The sequence below is a fragment of the Carassius carassius genome, chromosome 3, assembly GCF_963082965.1.
Source record: "Carassius carassius chromosome 3, fCarCar2.1, whole genome shotgun sequence".
Lineage (NCBI taxonomy): Eukaryota > Metazoa > Chordata > Actinopteri > Cypriniformes > Cyprinidae > Carassius > Carassius carassius.
The window spans coordinates 13,972,993-13,997,519 of record NC_081757.1 but is presented as its reverse complement, the minus strand read 5'-3'; the positions used below and the strand labels follow the sequence as shown (position 1 = coordinate 13,997,519).

The 24,527-nt window shown below is 37.0% G+C and overlaps 1 protein-coding gene across 1 annotated transcript; it reads right to left on the bottom strand.

Annotated features, from left to right (window-relative positions):
- mtmr10 (myotubularin related protein 10) lies at positions 1 to 23,944 on the bottom strand. Its single transcript, XM_059530064.1, has 16 exons — positions 23,434 to 23,944; positions 22,798 to 22,858; positions 16,192 to 16,328; positions 15,229 to 15,301; positions 12,013 to 12,155; positions 7,398 to 7,491; positions 5,761 to 5,908; positions 5,234 to 5,321; positions 4,852 to 4,940; positions 4,448 to 4,578; positions 4,022 to 4,091; positions 3,779 to 3,849; positions 3,335 to 3,507; positions 3,041 to 3,211; positions 2,188 to 2,376; positions 1 to 1,365 (listed from the first exon to the last, which is right to left on the bottom strand). The coding sequence occupies exons 1-16, from the start codon at positions 23,488 to 23,490 to the stop codon at positions 763 to 765; spliced, it is 2,298 nt and encodes a 765-aa protein (XP_059386047.1). The 5' UTR covers positions 23,491 to 23,944; the 3' UTR covers positions 1 to 762.
- Positions 23,945 to 24,527: the final 583 nt, after the last annotated feature.

The window sequence follows — 24,527 nt, the reverse complement described above, 5'->3', positions numbered from 1 at the left end:
TTGTGGTCCACGGTCACATATAATAAAGTTTCATTTGGCTCATCAATTAATGCATTAGGTATCAAGAACCAGGTTAATGTTATTTCTACATATACTGTAATTTTTAAGTTTGTATAAATGAATATTATTAAATGCATCATGAATAACCGATAATAAAAAGAAATGCTTTTAGAGAATCAAATCAGCATATCAGAAGGATTTCTGAAGGATGATGTGATACTGACAACTAAAGTAATGACTGTTGAAAATTCACCTCTGGTGTTATAAGAGTAATCATTAAAATAGAAAACTTACTGACCCTAAAACTCTGAATGGTAGCATGTGTATTCACATGGAAATGTAATATTAGAGGTAAAAACAGTTAATTGTTAGTTCATGATCCCTAATGCATTACCTAATGTTAACAAATTTAACCTTAATATAAAGTGTTACCAGTTCTACTTCCTTTCCAACTAATGCCACAATCTCCACACAAAAATCCACCAAATATTTCAACACAAGGAGAAAAGTCCACACAGGCAGTGTACAACCGATCCAAACAATCCTAAGTCAGAAAGATGTGCGACTGGAGCTTTATATTCAATCATGTGCAAAAACAAACCCTCATTGACTGTCAACGCTCAACAGACTGATGTCCAGGTAACAGGTAACAGGTACCACAAGCCTGCACAACCTCCAAATGAGACCTCAATAATACAAGATCTTCAGGCCTTAGATCTTCCTGTTTGTGTGACCTCACAGTCCTATCCCAGCGCTCTGCCCTCAAATCGTCTCATTAGCCAGTGTCTCCGTAGAGAGCCAGATCTTGGCTCCGTTGAGGAGCTTGCTGAGAGGAGTCCCCAGGACGCCGGGGCGACACAGGTTGCCCACAGGAGAGAAAGGGAATGAAGAGCTGAGGTACTCTGGAGGAGCAGGGGGCTGGTGAGGGGTCGAAGTTGCCTTAAAGTACATTTTGCTGTGCTCTGCGTGCAGGTTGTTAGGAGTACCTGCTGCTCCTTGGTACTGCCTCAGCTGGTTCTGGAGCATTTCAATTTCGTCTGTGAGCACTGAGAGCTTGTGGAAGGCGGTGATGGGGCCGCCCTGAGGAATCTGTGCCTCGGGAACCCAGCGCAGGAAGTAGAGTTTCCAAACAGAGAGGTGAGATGGGAGGAGCTGGGGGAGCAGCAGGCCCTGTAGGTCGACAGGACGAGAGAAGAAGTCCCGAGAGAAGCGTTCCGATGGCGTCTCCTGCTGCTCCCGCACCTGAGACAAATCAGAACGGAGACGCAGCACGAGGGAGTTCCGGCGCGACAGGGTGTCGTTCGGTCCAAGCGAGCCGCTTCGCAAGGCAGAGGGCAGACCCCGCAATGTGGAGCTGTAGTTTTTCTGAGGAAGAAGCCAAAAATAAATAATAAATATCATTATCTTTCAGGGCTCTGTTCCAGAAACGGACAACATTTTGACAAAAACGTAACCAGAAACAGAAACAAAAAATCAACAGTTTAATTAAACCGTTCTGAACAGAATCGAAAATTTGAAACGGCCATTAACCAGTTATTTTATCGTTCCATTAGATATTTGAATTTTGCAGTTAACCAATCATGAGTTTAAGCAGTACGGCCAAGGCAAATGAGACGTTGACACATCCAACGAGTAAAATCTCCGCACTTAACTTTAAATTCATCATAGCTAAGTCACAATGGCAGCCTACTGATTTAGGCTGTTTTTTTCCTCTCAGAACCCTATTGCATACGAGTAGTATTTTATTTAACCATGCAACAAACACTTTTAAATATCTCGAAAAAATATTTTGATGTCTTTAAAGCGTTGACAGTTTTTTTATGGTTATATATATATAAATTTGCCCAAAATCTAGAAAAGATGATGCTCTATTGGCTGTGTCTAAGCACAAGATACCAGACCAAGACTCTTGTTTTTCTTTTTGATTAAAGTAAACGTTGAACTTTATAATTATTATAGGCAAAGACAAGGTTATTAACCTGTATTTTTTTCTACTCAAACTGGTTTAGCAACAGTAATAATACAGAGGAATGCAGGAACAGAAATTATAAATACCGTTTCTGCTCAAGGTGAACCGCTTAAATATTTTTTCTGTTTTTCAGCCCCGTTATCTTTTGCTGTTGACTGGTATTACCTTAGAGACAACTAATTCTACTGTATACAGACTAGCAGAGATAAAGAGCTCACCTTGCTGCGTCTGTGTGTGAATGTCTTCACTGTGCCGTTCTGCACACAGGTGGCGATCTTGCCCACGTACAGGGGATTATTAAAGAGAGTCTGGTCATTAAGACTGAACTGTTGAGACCAGTCCCACACTGGAGGAAAGCACAGAGCCTGGTCCTGCCCCAGGTGAATACTCTTACTGCTTGCAAAATCCTGAAGAGATAAGAGAGAAAGAGGCGAACAGACAGTGAAAGGGAGACGTCAACTAAAAGAGGTAAAATTTGAAATAAACAGCCTACAATTAGGTCTAATTATTTTTTTAAGCAAGAACTGATGACTGCTACTAATAAACAATTATGAAAAAATATATATATATATATCTTTTTGAATATACTGAAAAAGCACACATCTGTTGTCACTTTGTCACACTGAAGACTGGAGTAATGGCTGCTGAAAAAATTCCACTTTGCATCACAGGAATAAATTACATTTCAAAACAGATATAGCAATTAACTTATTTCAAATTCCTATAACATTTCACAATAATCACAGTTTTTTTTATGATTTTTCTTATCAAATAAATGCAGCTTTTGTTTTTCAAAAATATTTCAAAACCGTACTGAACCCAAACTTTCGAATGCTAGTGTATAAATTTATATTTATAATTAAATATACATTTAAATGTATAAATGTATCATTATATATAGTATATTAGTTTAACTAAATAAACCAACAAGCATCTAACCCTGCTGTGCTCAGCTATCTGATTTTAGGACTAAGGATTATAACTATAACAAGAACTATCAAGTTTTAATAATCATTAATATCACAACTAATTAATCAAAGTTAAGTTAAAATGGGTCAAAAAGCATCTAACCCTGCTGTGCTCTGCTCTTTGTCGGGGGCAGTTAAAGAGGAAGGTGCTGAAGACGGGGACCCACAAACTGTCCCCCAGCACTGTCAGGTACACCTCTGTGAACTCAAAGCCTGCTGGGTACTGATTCCACAGCTGCCACACACAGTCCAGGAACAGCAAGAACACAGGAGACTGCAGAAAGAAACAATATTAACAGAAAAAAAAACTTCACATATTTGAAAGAAGTGGGCCACACGCATGCCTCATAAATGAACAAACAAGATACTGTAATCTAACTGCTATAAGCTGCATTACCTCCTCTTTGTCGTTCTTCTTCAGATGGTTGCAGCGGTCGAGGAACCGATACCCAGCCATCACCCATTCCTTCTGGATCAGACCCTGGAAGCCATACAGACTCCTGCAGTGAGGATCACACATCAGCTGCACCAGACAGGAAATCACACAACTCAGGTCCCGATCCTCTTTCTCTGTATACACACACATACAGAATGCAGAAGATCATTAATCACTTCACAGAAGATTAACAAGACATTACATTTGAGATATTAGCTTTCTCTATAAGAGACAGCAGAACAATTAAAGGAATAGTTCATTCAAAAATAAAAATCTGCTGAAAATGTCCTCACCCTCAGGCCAGCCAAGATATAGTACATTTTTAACATTTATTTATTTAATTTGGTGGGGGATGAACTATTCTTTTAAAGGAATATTTATTTGTAAAAGGGCTTTTTTTTTTACCTAGAAGTATGACAGACACATGTCTGCTCTCCAGCATATAGACTACCTCTACTGCATGCCGCAGAAATGTCCTATAAAAAAAAAGCATACCACAGCATCAACATCTACAGACAGATTTGTTGAGACCTAAATAAACACCTAAGAATGCACAAACCAAAATATATTCCTGTTGCCATCATTTCTTTCACAAGCTGAGACGTCAAATATGCAGTTGGGTGACTACTGGGTGTTTCTCAATCATACCTGACATACTCCATCCATCTTGAGCTCTCTAAGGATGACAGCCACTTCTCTTCAGACTCCTCAAAGGAATCTACATATGCATATAAATACAGAAGCAAGCATAAGATGCATTAGAGCCAATGTCATTTCTATCGGGTATTAAGAGTTTTTAAATGCGCCTCCTGTGTGACCACTTGTGTTTAGAGTTCAGATTTGTGACATGTTGCAAAGATGGCGATTGCTGACTCCGCCTACTTTTGGCTTTAAAAACGCTCTTCGGAAACCTATGGGTGATGTCGCGGACAATAGGTCCATGTTTTTATACAGTCTATGGTATTGGCACAACATCTCAAGCTAAATAATTAACATGAATAAGTCTGGTAAGGATTTTCTTAATGAGTTAAAGTCTTATTCGATCAGCCCTTTCTCCAGCAGGCTATTGATTACCTATTACACAAATCTGCCTCAGTTTCAGCAGAGCAGTCTGAATATCCTGGATGTTTGGGAGGTTTTTGTCCAAATCCGACTTGAAGACATCACTGCGGAGGGGGTGGCTCTTAGTGATGGCACTGGAAATCCTGCAGAAACACAGAGGATTTAACCACATTTTCTGAAAACGACTGTCTGTATTGAGCAGATCTGGCAACCCTACTGAGTTTACGTTGCCAAATGATCGGAGACGAGCAAACAAGCACAATCAACAACATTTGATACAATTTCCAAAGCCATGAAATAACATTTAGGAAAATAACTATTTATATAGTATATTATCAGCTGAAGTGAACCTACACTTATGGTTTCATTTCACCTTAACAAATCTCTTAATTAGACTGCAATTCTCTCTTTCTTACCGCTGCTCCACCTTCCTCTGTTGCTGCGGGTCACTGATGTTAGACATGCGGACCAGAGCGCTCCCACTGGAGTTATTCCAGCACCACAACTACAAAACAAAGTTCACACACACATCTAAAAAATACTCTACAAATGTCTGATATTAGCCTACATATGTTGACACACATGGTTGACTCACAACTATTAAGAGCAAATCAATCTACCAAGACTATTAGGAGCTTAAATAAGACACAGTTTCACATTCAAGTTTTTAATCAAGACACGAACTGATGACTTTCTCTCTGACTTAGAGCAAAACAGACTGGGGTAATAAAAGTGATTTGTAGATTTCCTCTCCTCTCACTCCAAAACCAATAATCCAGTCTGGTAAAAGGCGCTCACCGGGATGCGCTGGGAGTAAAAGCAGCAGGCGTACTGCTTCAGATCCTGATCGGCTAGAGATACCGGAACCACAAAGAACTCTGGGAGACTGCAAACAACAGAAAATGAGTTAAATTTCCCACAAATGGCTCCTGACACTGTAAAGCATAACCAAATATGTGACGCTTGTTTGTGTCAATTTTATAAACACAGTGACCTGATACTGAACTGTGTGTGGCTCAGTGAGATCAGTGCTTTCATTCCAGAGGATTACTGCAGAAAGGACAACATTCCTGTCTGTCTGAGCAGATTTATGTGAACCGGTCATAATTGAATCAGTTATCCTCATTTTTACAGAGATTTATTAGGATGACTAATTCAAATTCCGTTTGACAATAGCCGTTTGTACTGCACATACTCATACCTGTGCTTCTGTCACATTCCCTTGCTACATGAAGGTTATGAGTCACGCAGCAATGATCTTCAGTGTAAGACGCTTATAAGACAAGCTGTTTGCAAAACAGACCACAATTTACATGTAAACTCACCTGGGCGAGATGAAATAGCCTTGATTTACGGTACACACCCTCCATTCAGAGGCACCAGTACGCTTGATCTCTCTGTCCCAGTCCGAGGAGCAGTCGAACAGGGGGGTCTGCAGCCCCCCGCCAGGGTCAACACCGTTCACACGTTCACCTGTAAAAACCACACGTGTACATGCTCAAACAGCTGCTTAGGGATGCCAACTCATGAGTGGTGAACAATAGGACTTATATTATATATATTTTGTAATAATTAGATCATAATAATACATAAACAATAATAAAAGAAAAAAACACATACTAATAATGAACATATACTACCTAAAGTCTAGGGTCAGTAGGATTTTTTTTCTAAAGAAATGAATACTTTTATTCAGAAAGGATGCATTAACAGCAGACAGTAAACACATTTATAATGTTACGAAAGATTTCTATGTCACACAAATTTCAAATACATGCTGTTCTTTTGAATTGAATCCATTTAATAGGGAATCCTGGAAAATTCATATCTTGGTTTTCACACAAATATTAAGCTGCACAGTTTACATTTTTTGTTAATAAGGAATGTTTCTTAAGCACCAAATAGGCATATCAGAATGAGTTGCTGAAAAGTCAGCTTTGCCATTGCAGGAATTAATTACATTAAAAATAATATTAATAAAACTAGGGATGCAACGAATGTTCAGCAACCAAAATAATTCGGCCAAAAATAGGAAAAAAAAGTTCTTAAGCGAAAGACTTGTACTGAATTAATTGTTCTGCACAATGATGTGACGAGCACTAATGCAGCAAACATGTCGGCAGTGTGGAAGCATTTAAAACTGTCTGATTATTATTTTAATAACTTATTAATTTTAAGTTAAAATGTGCTTTGTTGGTATAATGTCTGATATAATGTTACAAAATGTTGAGTGGCAAGTAAATATTTTTAAATAGTTGTGTAATTAATTGTTACTTTGAAAAGCAAGACAAAACAGTAAAAACAATATTTTAGCCATTTAATTTATGGAATGGTAAAAAAAAAAGAAAAAAAAAAGCAAAATATTTGGGGGAGGGGGGGGGGTCGTATTTGGTATTTGACCTTCAGCCCAGTTTTTAATTTTGCTCACCTGACCTCAGCCAAGAATTTTCATTTCGGTGCATCCTTAATTAAAGGATTTTTTTTTAATTGTAATGATAATTCAAAATATTAATGTTTTTATTTTATTTTTAATCAGCCCTTGTGACAACGAGACTTAGTTTAAAAACCTTTTAAAAATGTACAGATCCCAAACCTTTGAATGGTAGTAAATCAGCCCTCTTCAGATCTAGTTAAACGACATATTTTAACATCATTTTACATTGAAAGAAATATTGAAAGCATGCATTAGGTTCGCATTAGTGCTGGCGTCACATGCTCCTCTGATCAGGATCAGGTTACATTCTGTCATGTCTTAAAACTACATGTTACAATAATACCAGCCATATAAATCTTATTATAGGCCCTGCTATTCATAACATGAGCACTTTGCATTCCCTGGAAAGTCTTCTCAGGTCTTGACTTGCAGGGAAACTGAATGTATGGATGGCTCAACTCAATTTGGCAGCTCTTGTGGAAACAGTGCAAACAATCTGCTGTCACGGCCGCATGAGTGTTTTCCTACCTGTTGATCCATGATATCGTTTTCCGACGTATTCAAAGCCAAAGAGTAGCTGTGGGTCAGCAGGATGGGAGTAATGAGCGATGGCCAGACAAACCTGTGAAAGCACAGAATTCATTCACATTATGACCTTCACTTATTCACTGTAATTTCCTCAGAAAACAGAACTGAAATGTCCTTAAAATAAATTCCTCCTCCTTTCGTCTCGCAATACAACGGTTGACATTAACTAACAAAATGTTCCCAGACAAATTTACCCATCGCAAATTCAAAATGCTCCATTACAAATGAGACTCTAATCTTTTAAAAAGGGACTTGGAAGAGAAAATGAGCATGTGCTGAAATAATCCATACATAATAAATACTTCTGCCACAGGGCACTGGAAAACACCACCTGAAGTGCTTGATTTAAATTCTAGGCACAAACTATTGCTAGAATGGTTGATATACAGTACATTTTTCTTTCTTTTATCTGTTTTCCTGCAACACCTGTTTGTCAGTTCCCGTTTATTTATTCAGAAGAGCTTTTCTTGGCACAGCTGTTGGATCCAGGCATGGAAACATTCAACAGCACTTTGCACAGAGCTCAAGCTAGGCCTGGACTTTCACCTTTACGACATTAGTAGCATTTATTTTGCTGTGTCTTACATATCTCACAAATGAGTCTTCAAATAACTAACATATTTTCTACAAGACCGATGTCCCGCTTGTTTGGAAAGGGAATGATAATTCTGTCATCATTCACTCACCCTCATGTTTTCATACCATTTCATTTTAAAGGTATAACTCACCCAAAAAAAAAAATTCTTCCAAACCCATGAGATTTCGTGCCCTATAATACACCTGGCGCAATGCGATGCAAGGCGCAGCGCAAGTGTGTTTGCTAGTTTCAGTCCGGCGCCATTCGCATTTCCCCATTCAGCACCACGTCGTTTAATTAGCAAATGCATTTGCACTCATTTTTGCGCCCATGGCCGTGCTGGTCTAAAAAAAGAGGTGTGTTCAGGCGCATTGCTGGTGCAGTGCTATTTTAATGAGCTGAAAATAGACTGCGCCATAGACCAACTCAAACCTGGTCTAAAGTCAGCCGCAATGTTTTTTCTTTTTTTTTTATCTAAAGAGCGTACAGGCTGCTTATTAAACACAGCACAGCAGCACACAAACATGCCAAATATAAAAAATTAAAGGATTGCAATGCATAAGATTTTTTGTAGGCTAAATAAATATATATATGCCTACTTGTCATAATGGATAGTCATCACATGTATCAGAATTAGGCTATCTATTTGCTCGCACACGAGCAGCTTCGTTTCATCTCGGAGCCACGTTCTGTCTTTACGCTTGCAAAATCCCAAAGTGTAAATAGCAAATCCGTCATGGCACGAGCGCAACAGGCTCTTAAAGGGAATGGAAGATGAGACTGTGATTGGTTTATTGAATGTTACACCCAAAAAACACCCATTACTCATTAAATGAATAGGGACAACCCGTTTAGACCATGCGCCCGTTATATTATTAATATAAATATATTATTAATATATTTATTATAAAAAATATTTTTAATAAAACCAGAGAGATTCCTGTCCCTCCATTTTGTTTTGAACAAAAGTCTTAAGGGTTTGGAGGAATTTTCTTTTTTGGGTGAACTTTCCCTCGTATAAAAAACAACAGTTGGAACCCAGAAAACTAAAATAAAAAAATGTGTTTGTTGTTTTTCTATGTAAAAATATGCTAGATGTGTTAGACATGTTTGAACACTGAGCTTGTGTCTTTAGTAGCATCTTGTGTGTGACACAGCACTCTAAAAACATGGCATCCAACTTAAAGAAGATTTTCCACTTTTACCGTTTTTTTAATTCCACTGTCCTGCATTTTTAACTCAAAAACGCACTCTGTGTGAATGGCCCTTAAATCTTGTGTTTCTCAAACAAAGAATTTAATGCTTGTCAGTAGTGGTCAAAGTACAAAACATACTTTTGCCATCAGTGTTTTCCAATGAAAACTCTAAAGAAAAACCTGCACTAGGGACAAAAGTGCTGGAAATTAACAATGACAACTGTACAGACTGATGACACATTAGGTATGTGAATTGAAAAGCACCTCTGGAATTTCCAACTGGATATTATAAAATTACCCAGTTTTATTTTTCCCATTTCTTTTTCCCCGAGTGCCTTTGCATTCATTCCACTCAGCAATTAATGACACATTAAAATTGAGAAACACAATGGAGTCTAGCCTTCAAAAACAGATCCAAAAACAGTATTTGACATTTACTACCATTTTAGTCCAATCAGAGCTGAGATGCCTAGAAACATGCCTGCATCAGATTTCCTTAGGCTCCGACATAATAATAGCACCGGAATAAGCATTGTGCGTTGCAACGGCTGTCAAGGAAACGCACTCTACTCGTCCTTCAGGTAAGCCCCTCCACTAAAGTTTAGCCTTCACTGGCACTGAGGAACAAAAGCATCAGGGATAAAACTTCAGGATAAATGTGCATGTTTGCTTAGCATTCAGAAAGATAGAGCCATGCTCAAAGGGCTTTTTGTGGTGCTTTTCTTGCCCCTTTCTCTCCCCCTTCCTTCACACATTCTCGGGAGCTGGCAGACTGTTTAGAGCTGAACTCTGGCACCTCTTTTTTCTTCCTCCCCCTTTACTTCACTCCTTCTATACCTTTAGTTATTCCCATTGGGGCTTGGCCCCTGTATTTGGCGGGTAACTGCAGGTGAGAAGCTTTGCTTCCCTCACAATCTTTTTCCTATTACTGAAAGGAAAATTCCCTTTTCCATTTTTCAAAAACATAAAGAGCATGAAGTGTAGCCTTTGAGATTCTAGTGACTAATAAATGATGATTAACACTCATTCTAAAGATGCTGTGGAAGCCATTCATCTGGCTCTGAGTCATGCTTGTGACACTGCAGGAATGACGAACAGGAGGCCGTCCTCCTCTTCTGACAGGAGCACAATGTGGAATGTTCGTTTTACACAAAGTTCCACATTGCCAGGCAACAGCAGCTGTTGTGAAGCAACAGGATGGGTTTGTAGGCCGGTGTGAGTCACAGAGCTCGGAGTTCATGCTATGATCAGATCAGCTTGTATAAAGAACTCTTTTTATCTGCTTTATGGCACAAATGTATAACGGGAGGGAGAGACATTCCTCAACAGGACATGCTTTATTTTATGAGGCAGAGAGCCTCTGATGGTTTTGGTGGGAACTTTCAAAACACTCCAATATGCTTCACCACTGCCATGCGTTTTTGTCCTTTTAACTCTTATCATTGGGGAAAGGAAAAATAAAATATATAACTCACCTTTAAAATAAAGACAATTTTTGAACATATTTTACAACATTCTGATTCTCTTTTCTGTCAAAGACTTTGTGAAATCTAAAAATCAGATGAGACAGTATGAAAATAAAGAGAAAAAAAAAATATTACAAAATACATTAGCCAGCTATTTATTTGATCAAAATGATGGTAAAAACAGTAATATTGTGAAATATTATAATTTACAATTTAACAGTTTTCCATTTAAATACATTTGAAATTGACAATTGATCCATTTGTTCAAGATTCTTTGATGAAAAGAAAGTTGAACAGACAACAGAACAGCATTTATTTGAATCGGAAATCTTTATGAAAGTCTTTACTGTCACTTTTGATCAATTTAATCTCTGAATAAAAGTATTCCTTTAGGGAAAGAAAATTGAATGATAGTGTTAAATAGTGTATAAATCTCGTTTTTATAAATCTCATTTTAACACCAGCGAATAAAATTTATTTTGCTTCCCTCGAGCTTGTTTTGGTCCTTTAAAGCGGTGTGCATGTGAAGGAGTAACTGCAACAAACATGAGAAGTCACGTGAGAGGAACCAGTTCCCCCACTGTGAATGACTGATTAAACTGTCAACTAAACAATGCCAGAGTGTTATTACTGCAACGTTCCACAAATCGGTGAATAGACAAAATAAATGGCTCATATGAACTTTACCAAGTAATTTCACATTTGAATCTAAATGATCTTTGAGTAAGAATCTACCACATGCCATCTGGTCTCATGTGTATGACGGGGTATAGCAGGAAGAGATGAATCTGGCTTCTCTGTGACTTGTCATTAAAGGTCTGCAGTCAGATCAGTATCCACCAGACAGAGAAGGTGGATGAAAGCATTGCTGTCTATGTAAAAAGACAAACGATAATCCCTTCATCCTACAACCTCTCAGTGGGAAAGGGGAGACAACGAGAGAAGAGTTCACTTCCTGAAACACCATAGGCCTAGAGTTCTAGGAATGGATTCTAGCTTAAGTAGGACACTGACAAAACAAAATGCAATCAATTTGCATACACAAAAAGACAAAACACAGACTGAGATTAATAGAATTCATAATTCCACTTCATTCCAGGAGAGGATCCAATAATATGCAGGAATTTCTTGTACATATTTACAATTTTACTTCAGGGACAAAAAAACACCCAGACTTCAGCAGGGGGTTGCTGTCAAACCAATTAGTCCTTAATCTCTCTCTCAGACTAATCCAAAAGCGCCTGGAACGCAGAGGTGTGTGAGCATGTGCGGGTGCAAGGGGATGCAAGGTTAATGATTTCATGTGTGTCTTGTACCTTTTTAGCACTCTCGGGTCCAGCTTCATCGAAGCGGAATCGGATGATGCGGAAGTCTTTGCAGTAGAGGATAAGCTCAGTAGGGTTAAATTTCAGCTTCTGATTGGAACCTAAAATCTTCTGTTTCCCCTTAACATCATTCACTGTAGAAATAAAAAACACATAAAAGTCTAAGTTTGATTTTGTAAGCATTACTGATAATGAAAGTAGTTAGAGGACAGGTAATGATAGGAAGAATTGGAATTGTGATGTGGCAAAAGGGCAGACTTGCATGAACACCACAGCATTGTGTCTCATTGGTGCTTACTACCAAGTTTACTAATCTCACTATTGGATTCTACACGTGATAAAGAGTGACGGGGTGTAATCTGTATTGTGTGTAATCTCTATTACACAATATTCAGACAAATAATCTTAAAGCACAAGAAATCATGATTGTGTTTAAAATACTAAATAAAATAAACTGAAATAAGTTCTCTTTTTACAGAAGTTCTAATTAGGACCACTTGTTCCGTTTTTAAACATTTGGAGTTCTAGAGAACATGACACTTCATCTTTACCACAGAATGAGTTCCTCTACTCAAGTAAGTATATCCACTAATGAGCTGAGTGAGGAAATGTACCATATAAAGCCTATAGTATTATTATTAAAATCAAATCAAATTACTACATTACCAACATTATTACACATGAGCAAAAAATGAATAGTTTTGAAATATACGTATTGTGCCCCTTAAGTTTTTAAGTAAATGTGCAGATTAACTTTCAAGATGACATATGGAAAAATATCACTTCACAGTACAATCTATGCTTTCCAAAAATTTGTTTGTTTTTGTGCACAGCTTTACTTGTCTAAATAGTACGCTATTGTTTAATAAAATGAGTGTTTTAATCAAAATGCAATATTTAAAGAAACTATGGTAACAATATTGTTATAAATTAACATAAATTTGTTCATTGATAATAAATGCATTAAAAGTCATTTTCATTGCAATTTCATATTATCTAAGGTAATCATATTATTGAACCTACTGAAGACTGAAATGTGTTGCTAAGATGTAGTTCATTTAAAGGGATACTCCACTCCAAAAGAAAAATTTTATCATTAATCCCTTACCCCCATGTCGTTTCAAACACGTAAAAGCTTCGTTCATCTTCAGAACACAATTTAAGATATTTTGAATGAAAACCGGGAGGCTTGTGACTGTCCCATAGACTGCCAAGTAACTTACACTGTCAAGGTCCAGAAAAGTATGAAAAGCACCGTCAGAATAGTCCATCTGCCATCAGTGATTCAACCGTAATGTTATGAAGCGACGACAATACTTTTTCTACATAAAGAAAATAAAAATAACGACTTTATTCAACAATTGTCTCCACTGTGTCTATCCGCATCATTGTAGTACAGTGCGGGTGACACAGAAGAGCGTACGCTGGTTGCATTCAGCTCATATTCTCCACAATGGCGCTACAGTGATGCGGAGAGACAAATTGTTGAATAAAGTCGTTATTTTTGTTTTCTTCGCATAAAAAAAGTATTCTTGTCGCTTCATAACGTAACGGTTGAACCACTGATGGCAGATGGACTATTTTGACAACGTCTTTCATACTTTTCTGGACCTTGACTCTGTTATTTATTTGGCAGTCTATGGACAGGCACAAGCCTCCAGGTTTTCATCCAAAATATCTTAAATTGTATTCTGAAGACAAATTAAGCTTTTATGGGTTTGGAATGACATGGGGGCAAGTGATTAATGACAAAATTTTCATTTTGGGGTGGATTACCCCTTTAAGTAAATAAAAAGCATATAAAGATTTTTTTAGGAGAAGCCTACTCTTGCATGTGACATAAAAAAAAACAAAAAAAATATGAGCAGGTATGGTCTGTTGGAGCTTTCAGTCCTGTAATTAATACAGCACAGACAGCCTCCAAGGGCACTATCCCAGACTCCAGAGGTCACTCCGCGTGCCTTACTGACAGATTGAAGCCTCAAAGAGCATGCAGTGTGTTTTTTTTCTAAGCCTGAATCTCTCATAAAGGTCTTTTGTTAAAGCCACACAGACAGGCGGAGTAAAAAAAAGGGAAAAGAAGCAGGCTTCATGCTCTATCTGTTCAGCACAGCAATTCAACACTTGGGGGGCTAAGTCAGCAATGAGGGGAGTGCAAGCATCTAACACAAACAAGATTAACCGTGGCCAGACTCTGGCTGCAGTCTGGCTGGATGAGCGCATCTATTCTACAGCTATGCTAAAAGCAGCCACCCAAACAGGTTCTGCAGCTATGCTACAGAGTCACAATTGACTGTATCACTCGCAGAAAAATCCAGCCAACGGGGTTACAGTCAGTCATCTAGGACACATGACTTTTTTGCTATGTTAACACAAATGTAGTAGCAGTTTACAAAAAGGAAAAAGGAGAACAGACACAGAAAGAGAGATTGAACTGAGCACCAAGGTACAGTAGAAAAAAAAGAGATAGAGAGAACAACCAAAGTAAGAAAAGAAGGAAACCAGTGACTGTAAAAACACTGAAAAAAGAACGACAGGGATAACACACGAGACAACATTCTATATAAAGCTGCATAGGGTCTGACCAGTCAGACGCCTCACAACATTTTCATTTAGGCTATTAAAAGCATGGTTGGAGTTTCATAGAGCAGTGTTACTCAAACTAGGGTCTGTGGAGCCTCAGGCATTTATCTCACACAGCCAGGGCATCTATGGAAAATTTCTGGACGAAAGGGAGGATCGTAGTTAAAGAAAATTTTTTTTTTTAATTTTAAATTAAAACAATTAACCAGATTAGCAACTAGATGAATCACAACTTTACAAAATATGATTTGAAATAATGCTTACACATAATTTTAGGATAATTAATGACTATTTGCATATATCAAATCAGAAACAACAACAGATAAAAGTACTTACTATTGGTATGAAATTACACAAAATATTTTTTGAGAGCATATTGCACAAGTTGCAAACTGATTTGATAATGTTGTTCATAACTCTGTGTGTGGGAGGATCCGATAGTTTTGGGGTTTTATTCAGTTGAGTTGTATTTTTTACATATTATCATGTGCACAGACTAGAGCTTACTTGCTAAGCTGCTCTTTGATAGTGATTCAACTGACTGTAGAAAACAGCAGCAAAAAAACAGGTGGTCTGCAGGTGTTGGGAAGCGTGGTGGAGTGTGTCCATGTACTGCTGAATTACCTGTTACTACCTGCTCCACACAGGCCAGCGGGATATCGTGCTCACCCAAGAGGCGGTGGGTGCACTGGAATCTCTGTAAACAATAAAAAGACAAGGGTCATTTTTCATTCATTTGCATTTCAATCTTTTTGTTGACGTTATCCAGTAAAGAGAAGCTCATGAGCTACAATTCATCTTCTTTCTTTAGGAAATCAGCTGATCATCTGTTGACTGAGGGAGATTATTAACGTTTAACTCATTTAACTTAAGAGCCGCCTTACAGGACCGAGTGGCTATATAAGTTAATATGTGTAGCAGACTTCACCGCTCTGGAAAAGAACTTTGGATTCTTTTGCATGACTTGGTCTTGAAGACAGGGTCTGAAATTTATTTCCCTTCTTATATGACCAGTTTATAAAGTCTAGTAGGGAGTAATATTGTTATTATTATATGTTATTGTATTATTATATTATATGAATTGTAATACTGAAATGTATTTCAACTATACGTTTACATATCTAATGCAGACCTGCTTTAGTCAGTACTTAAAGATAAAGTGTGTCCTTTCTAGTTGGAAGTCATCAGTAGTTCATTTCCCCAAAATGTTTAAGCCCTGTGGCACTATCAAAACATCGTCATGACCAGTTATAAATAATTAAATAAATTCAAATTATAACAAATCTATTGATTTATTTTCCTCAGCTATGTAGATACATTTTGTAATTCTAATATGTATGTATATATATATATATATATATATATATATATATATATATATATATATTTTTTTTTTTTTTTTTTTTTTTTCCCCATTTAATTTCATTTAGCTTTTTATTTGTTTCTCTTTTTAAAGTTGTGAGACCACATAATAAAAAGTCATATTATAAACTAAAAGCAAGTTTTGTGTTGAATAATATTCTATGACTTCATCACAGTTTATTGTTGCAGTAAAAAGTACTGGCTCTCAGAGAAGTCTGTGCTTACCTGTTGTGGCAGGGAATTATGGGCAATGAAGGAAACTTTGAAGTTAGTACACACGAGTTTCCCCCAGAGATCATCCTGACAGTTTTCTGCTCCAATGCACTTCCTTACAAAGTTCGCCTCGTTCACAACTATTTCACCTGTAATGAGGAAATCAGGAAGTGAATTTCAGTGAAAGGAAAACCACAGTCAGATGAGCAATTTTGAACTCTGCTTATATACTAACATACATTAAAAGGAACTGCTGGTATTTGTGTTTAACGTGTATTATTGATTTGTTCTATTCTATAGTCCACTCCAAGTACGTGTCCATATACTTCTCCAAACAGAAATGAATTAAACCATTATTATTATTATATATTTTGCACATGATAGCTCCTCCACAATACAGCAGCAGTTTCTTATTAGTTCAGTAGCAACTTCTGGACTGCTGACCACTTGGGCTACACAAACATGAACCCCTTCCTAACAGCTTTGCAGCGAAAGCCCTCTCCTGTGACTCTCCTTTCATGTTGGCAGAAAAATGATGCCCTATTAAAAGAAATGGCCTGTTGTGCAGACTAACAGACACATTAACTCTTACCATGTACAGAGGGTGCACATGCATGCTGAGAGTCCTGAACGTTGGCTTTTTTTTTTTACACAAACAGGAAGAGCACGAGTTCAAAGTCAGGTGTACCAGTTGGTCACAGAGACATTTTGTTAGTACTAATAATACTCATGTGCCAGTGAATCTAGAGTCTATGCTGAGCTTTAACATATTTAGAACGGATCTAATGTCATTCTAAAGAGACATTTATGCCAAGGACTATGACTGTAATGATAACTAAAAAAAGTTATAATAAACCCTTTCAAAAAAAGAAACTAATTTCCAGCAAAGGAACAATAATTTACAACAATAATAACAACAATTGACAGCTGAGTCTGAATCCATCCAACTTCAAAGAGCTTTAGCACGTGAAGCGGCAGATGACAAAACTGCAGAGCGGGCTTATATAATAAATAAAGAAATTAAAAAAAAGATCTTGAGTAGTCAAAATAACCAAAACGCACATTTCGAATTCACACACTGTTTTTATAATTGTTGGCTATGACCAACATCTCTACTTCCGTCTCTAGCTGAATTTAAGGCACACAGATGGAAATAAAGAAACCCACATTCTGCTTCATTCTAAACATAGCACTTCCTCTCTTCACTCTAAAGATCATCCAGACACATTAAGAGCCGGAAATGAACAGAGATGTGTGTATATTGGAGAAGAAGAATCAAGCTGCTGAGAGGAAGAGTGAGGGAGAAGAAAACACAAATTCCAGCTGTGAGCACTTTGAGTGTTTGTCTCACAGCTGGGCCTGTTTCAGGGGTTACAGCAGGGCACGGCGCAGGCTAGCGAAGATGGAGGCTGGGTCCTGTGAGAGCATTTGCATCTCAGGCACAATACTGTTGAATGCTTCAATAAACGTCAAGACAGTAGGTCAGCCATCTGATTTTCAAAGAAAGACAATTAGCTTATGACTACACCTGCTTGGAATCTGAGCAGCAGAATTCTGGAGAAAGTTCAGTATAAACATCCACAACTACTTGTATATTTATCTATTATAAATTTTGGTTAATCTGATAATGCGTTAAGTTAATAATGTCTTCAGCTGAACCTATAATACATTTAAAAACTTTTTTTTTATCTTTATTTTATCACCACAGTGAGTGTGCAGATCAAAAAAAAAAAAAAGTCTTCTAGCTCATTTTAAGACCTCAGTATGAAAACCCACAATCTGTATTACCCATCTTCTCACATATTCACACACACACACGCCCACTCGCAACTTTCAAACAACTTCCTCTTCTGCTCTACATGCAGCCTGGCCTGTAAATAGCCATAAATACATATCAATGTGTGTGTTCAGTGGGATTAACCAGCAGCTCATCCTCTCTGATCCACCAGTAAACAGCAGAAGATCAGGCCGGTATGCTGATGAGAAGGAAATGCAGATGGCAGTTTGGCAGATGCACTGTGTTTGCAGCCAAACCGCCTCACACTGAAATACTTGTTTACTGACTAATCAATAAACAGCCACTGAAGATCAGTTGATAAAATCACATCTCATTGCACGATTTAGATAACACTTTATACTGGGACATTCTCACACACACACACACACAACCAAGTTTTTGAAATAAACTTTTTTTCCAGCAAGGATTCATTATTTATCAAAAGTTACAGTAAAGACACTTGTAATGCAAAACATTTCTATTTTCATTAAACTATTTATTTATAAAAAATATATAAATAAAAAAAAAATCACAATTTCCAAAAAAATATGAATCAGCACCACTATTCTCAACACTGATGATAATAATAATAATAATAATAATAATAATAAATGTTTTTTGAGCATCAAATCAGCATATTGGTATCATTTCGGAAGGATAATGTGACACTAAAGACTGAGGTAATGGCTGATGAAAATTCAGCTTTACTATCACATTATTAAATTCCATTTTAAAAATGTATTCAAACAGAAAACAGCTATTTTAAATTGGGATATTATTTCACAAGATTACTGATTTACTGTATTTTTGATCAAATAAATGCAGTCTTGTTGAGCATAAGAGACCTCTTTCAAAAAAACAACAAAAAAAAAAAAATCTTACCAACCACAAACTATTGAACAGTAGTGTAATTTAACTTGATCACATTAAATCTACACAGTATATACATCACAGAGACATGGCATTAATAATACACACTTGCCATTAAAACAACTTGATTAAATAACCCATGACAAGGTAAAGACAGTTTGCACCTAAAAATCACACCATCAAATATTTTGTTATGGTCATGTGATCAGGCTTCCTGTGTTTACATCCTGTTAGAAAGGGGTGTTTAGGTGGCTTGCATGTTTTATCAGTACACTTTTGGTTGCATTTAATTTTTTTTAGCTTTGAGTGTGCACAGCAATTATAGCAGAGTTAAAAGTTAAAATAGTGCTGATGGCTAAAGCACAGACAGAAGATGCTGAATACTGCAAGTGTAGCACAGGTTGTTCTTAAAGTCGGCTCGAGTTCGGAACAGGGATTCTCTCTTGTTGCATTGTGCTGCAAAAGTAACACGTAAGTTCAACAGTGCAACATGATAAGACAAACAGAGAGACTGACAGAGAGAGAGAGTGAGTGAGGAGAGGGAGAGAGAGAATGTGTGCGTGGGTTTGTAAAAGAACACCGTTCATGAGACAGTGGGCATGTTTTGTTGAGATGACTAGGCACCACTGGGCACTGTGTAGAGAGCGGTGGAGAGATTTAAATGGAGCAATCAAGTAGGAGGTCAACCTGAATAGATACATTCTACTAAAATGTCACCAAATGCAGGACTAAAACAATCCTTAGAGAATGACTAAGACAGACTAGAAGCAAACTTTAATTAATTATTATACTGTATGTGCACTGCAAGCATTATATCCATGTTGACTTATCGTAAATAGAACTACAAGATACACTACTATTAAAAGTTTGGGGTAGGTAATACCTTTTGTATGTTTCTGAAAGAAGTCTCATCGAGGCTGCATTTATTTGCGCAAAAATACAGTTTAAACAGTAAAAATCTGAATTGTTTTGGAAAAAAAATTTATTTCTTGAAATATGTATTTTACAGCATTTTATAAAATGTACAGCATTTTATTTGAAAAATCTTTTGTAACATTATAAATATCTTTACTGTCACTTTTGCTCAATTTCACATGTACTTGCTGAATAAAAGAAACATTCTTTCTTAAAAAAAAAAAAAAAGAGGTAGGCCTAACTGCAGTAAATGTAGTACTGTTGTAAATGCAGTAACTTCACCACACCATGTGCCACCCTACTATCATCACGGTCCACAAAACACAGTGACAAGGGAGTTTTGTTTTACTTTTAGATGAGGAACTAAAAAATGCACAGCACATCTATTTTGGAAACAGGGAAGGTTCATGTTATGTGGCTTAATTATAAGGAGTGAACGCCTAAACGCAGAGTCCTTCTCCAGACACCACGGCTCTATAGTCGCCTTTCTGTGTGTTTCCCAACACTTCTAGGAACAGAGAAACTGTCCAGATGCATTAAAACCTCTACCATCAGAGAGGCGGAGCTGATATGCGTTGTTAATGGCTTGGAAATAGCTGATCTGCCATTGCATGGGTTAGAAAGGTTAAGACTGAACAAAAGGCAAAGTCTCACAGTTATAAGACTGAGGTTGAAACTACCTGTCAGGACATGAAGCCTTCATTCAGAAGAACCAGGACATTAGGATTAAAGGTAGATGGGTACACACCCAAATTCAAGTGTGCTTGGCAATGGCAATTACCGTATACAAGACATACAGGAATAGGAACAGGAACACATTTTTAAAACCATGATGCAACAGAATCCAAGTCCTACAGACACGTCTTCATGATATTGACCTCTTGAAGTTTTTAGAATGTGTTAAAGCCGAGCAAACAAGAGTCAAACAAGCTGATTTTTCAGTTTATCATTCTGATGCTTGCCTACAGATCAACCACTAGCTCTGCACCCATATATGCCTAAACTACTTCAGACTTCTTTGTGCTCCAGAAGCTTGCATTCTGCAAGTGAACAGCGCATTGTGGTGCCATACCAAAGAAGCACAAAAGGTTAATGAAATTCTTTCATTATTTACTCTTTCTCATGTTGTTCAAAACCAAAATGACTTTCTTTCATGGAAGGCACCATGCACTGGTCACTCTTTTCCATGCAAACAATTTCAAAGCTTCAAAAAGTGAAAAACAAAAGAAAAAATAAGATAAGTCTATTATGATTTTTGTGTTTTGTTATAGACTTCTGAATCAAATTATAGCTTTGTATCTTTTCGTAATTATATCATTCTTTTGAGTTAGATCTTTTAATGAACCAGTTAATCCAATGCACAAAACTGGTCTGAGGCTAAATCTACAGTAATCCGGAAGCATTTGGCCTTCAGTCCACACTGAGGTGGCTCTCTGAAGATGCTCTCCTAAGTGCACAGAGTTGCAAATGCTGTCTTCGCATTGTAGTGTGGACAGTGAAAAAGTCAAAAACAAAAAATTATATCCTCCTAGCCTTGCAACTGCTTTATTTACAATTCACAAATAATGAAGAGTGTCATTAAAATGCTGTCTAGAGGAAGCTGGCACGTAATAGACCCTCTGTAAACACTTCAGCTGGCATCAAAACCCAAACACAGCAAACCAGGGCAGATCACAGACTCTTTATGAAAGGCCACGCATTAAAAATTCAGAGGCTGCACAAGTGCAGGAAACGTGTTGGATAAGATACACACACACTTCTCTCCTGCCAAATGTTCACCTCACAAAAGCAGAAGCTGATTGGTGATGCAATGGTGAAAATAGAGAAAAGGGCAAAAGACAACTGATTGCTATGGAAACTAACAGACGGCCTTCCGTTAATTCGACAATGTACCAAGATGTGGCAGATTGAACAGAAAGGGACAGACCTACCAAATAATGAAAAAAAAATAATAATAAAATACATAGTTTTTTTCTTATTCAGGAGACACTTTCTGATCCAAAGTAATTTACTGTATAATTTACAAAAGAACAACCACAGTTCATGAACCAGCATATTCATTATCTGCTACACTAAGCTAGCTGAACAAACTCTGAGTAGGTTTAGAGTTGACATAACCAAACCGGCTTAGATCAGATTCAGGGGTTTCTCAACATAAACATTCTCAGTCAATTCAGGGTTTGATCCAGAGTTTATGATTTACTTAGGAGCGTGAGCACTTTAAAGTTTGCCAAATGCAGTGAACAGCCAATCACATGAAACATGGAGAGCATCAGTTCGACTCACACAAATCACATCTCTGCTAAAGAATAAGCGGTTGTTGAAAATATCATGAATTTAAATGCATTTATAAGACAGAAAAGAAATACTGCTACTGTCGCAAAAATTCAAGAGGCTCAAAAGAAAATTTCTCATTATATAAATGAAAGTGAGTAGAATTGAGTTAATTAATACTTTATATATGTTCAATTAAAAGCATTATGTATTGTAAAGCTTGTATTTATATTTGCTTAAATTAAAATATGGATATTAATTGTGAAAATATAGGTGCTTATATGCAATACATTAATGATAGAATAACAATAAACACTTCAAATCACCAAACCATCTTTACACTTAAAAAATTACTTACATTTTTCTCTTGAACATAGATGGCACACAATCTCATCTCAACACATTTAATGAGTGTCTGTGCTCTTCTTAATTGCTTGAGCTGTGAACTACTTTAATTTGGAGAATTACATTTTTAAGAAAATGTAAGAAATGCAGTGAGTGAGTTTATTGCGTTAGATATATGTCCCTTTGCTCACAGCTGATCTTATAATGGTGACGAACACAAGTAAAAAACAATCCATCTTCTTGAACCTGAAAAACCAGAGTTCGCTCAAACTTATCTGGATAGCCACTGAAGCTGGCTTTGTGAAGCAGGCCAACAGGGTTCGAACCAAACGTTCAGTTGCAAAACCAAATCTTCAATTACTAAGCCACACCACCCCAACACTGTGAAGGTTATGAGATGTCTGCCAAAAGAACTGATGCACCTTTTTCTCTCTTACCTGGTAGAAGTTTCGCTTCTAGTTTCTTGATGGGCAGTTGAGGACTTTTCTTCAAATCAGTCTGTGTAAAAGATTAAGAACACTTAATATCACCTAACCACGTTCAAGTATGCAAGACAATGTAGATCTTTACACTTTTAAAATTTTTTTTTGTCTTTTTGTCAAAGGGGATATTTTGACACATTAATTCCTATTATTACTTCCACAAAACTTCCATGAGTTAGAAATCATGTTATTCATTCATTCATTTCCATTAGTAACACATTGGCTGATGCATTAACGTTACGCACATGTTAAATTTGTATCTAAATATGCTACAAGTTGAAAGTAAGTTACATACACACTGTTCTTAAAGGACTGCATCTAGCTCCATCTTATCCTATGGTACCGCTGAGGTCATTTTGGACGAAAAGTCATGAACAAAGTAACCACTGAACAGCTGACACCTGAGTCACGGAGGATACCACTATCAAAACAAGTGAAGTCTTAACTACGAGGTTAGCAGTCGTCCAGATGTCAAACATATGGTGTGACAGTCTTCTTAACATACATATACGTTACAAGCCCAGAATAGAATACGTTTTTGATGACTTTGTCTTTAGCTGCTAGTCGTTAGCATGCTAGTGTCACACTCACCTGAAGTGGAGGAAGATAAGACTTAAAAGTCGGCTTCATTTGTTTACCGGAGAACATCGTTTAAGCGGGAAGATATGACAAAAATTTGAACTGTAAATCCATATAAGAGCAGCCTTAAACTCTTAAAGCGGGTTCGAGCTACCTCAAAGCATTAAATGCAGGGTTTCTTCAGTAGACGATGTGTTTAAAAGCATAGTTTCCATGAATGCAAAGGCAGTATTTAGTCTGTGCTTTGCATGCAGTAGTAGTATCTCAGCTGGATGTGGTCTGTCCCGCTGAAGTCTCTTCGTTAGCGGCTGTCACGCTCAAAGTTTTGCTGCTTTAGCTTCCCGCTGTAAACGTTCACGTCATTTTCAGTCTTCTCGTCTGAATCAGAGAGAGTGTGGGAGTCCTGTTGTGGTGCTGCACACCGCTTCAGTCCTATAGTTCACCGTCCGTGTTCAGTTCAGCCATGTTTATGAGAGGAGTAATGGGGAGGTGCAGCGTGCTTGAGCTCTGGACCACAAAAAAAAAAAAAAAAAAAGTGAGCTATGGCGAGCACTGTGGACCATTGGAGCGTTTTGTTTTTATGCGAATATGCATGTAGTTTATGATATATATATATATATATATATATATATATATATATATATATATATATATATATATATATATATATATATATATATATATATATATATATAAATTAAGTCCTTTAATTAAATATTTAATGCAAAATGTGAACTTTGAGCTAGAATTTGTCATTCTAAAATTTGAGAATAATCTTTATATGCCCAATATTTAAATGATCTAAACTGTGTTGCAATGTCGAAAAAAGCTAATTTGCATAAAAACATATTGTTTTCATATTATGCGTTTAGCTGAACTGTATTAATGGAGTCATGGCGCCACCTGCCGGAATAATTGTAATCCTGCATGCATAGTTTCAATAAGGTCATGACTGTCCCCTGTAGTCACACGATAAAAATACTCCAGACACTCATCTATTATTTTATTAAAAAACGTTTTCTCAAATACAGATATAAAATGTTTTTTTTTTCTCTTGTATTTCCATTTCATTTGTAATGCCTAAATCTGAATGCGATATATGCTTG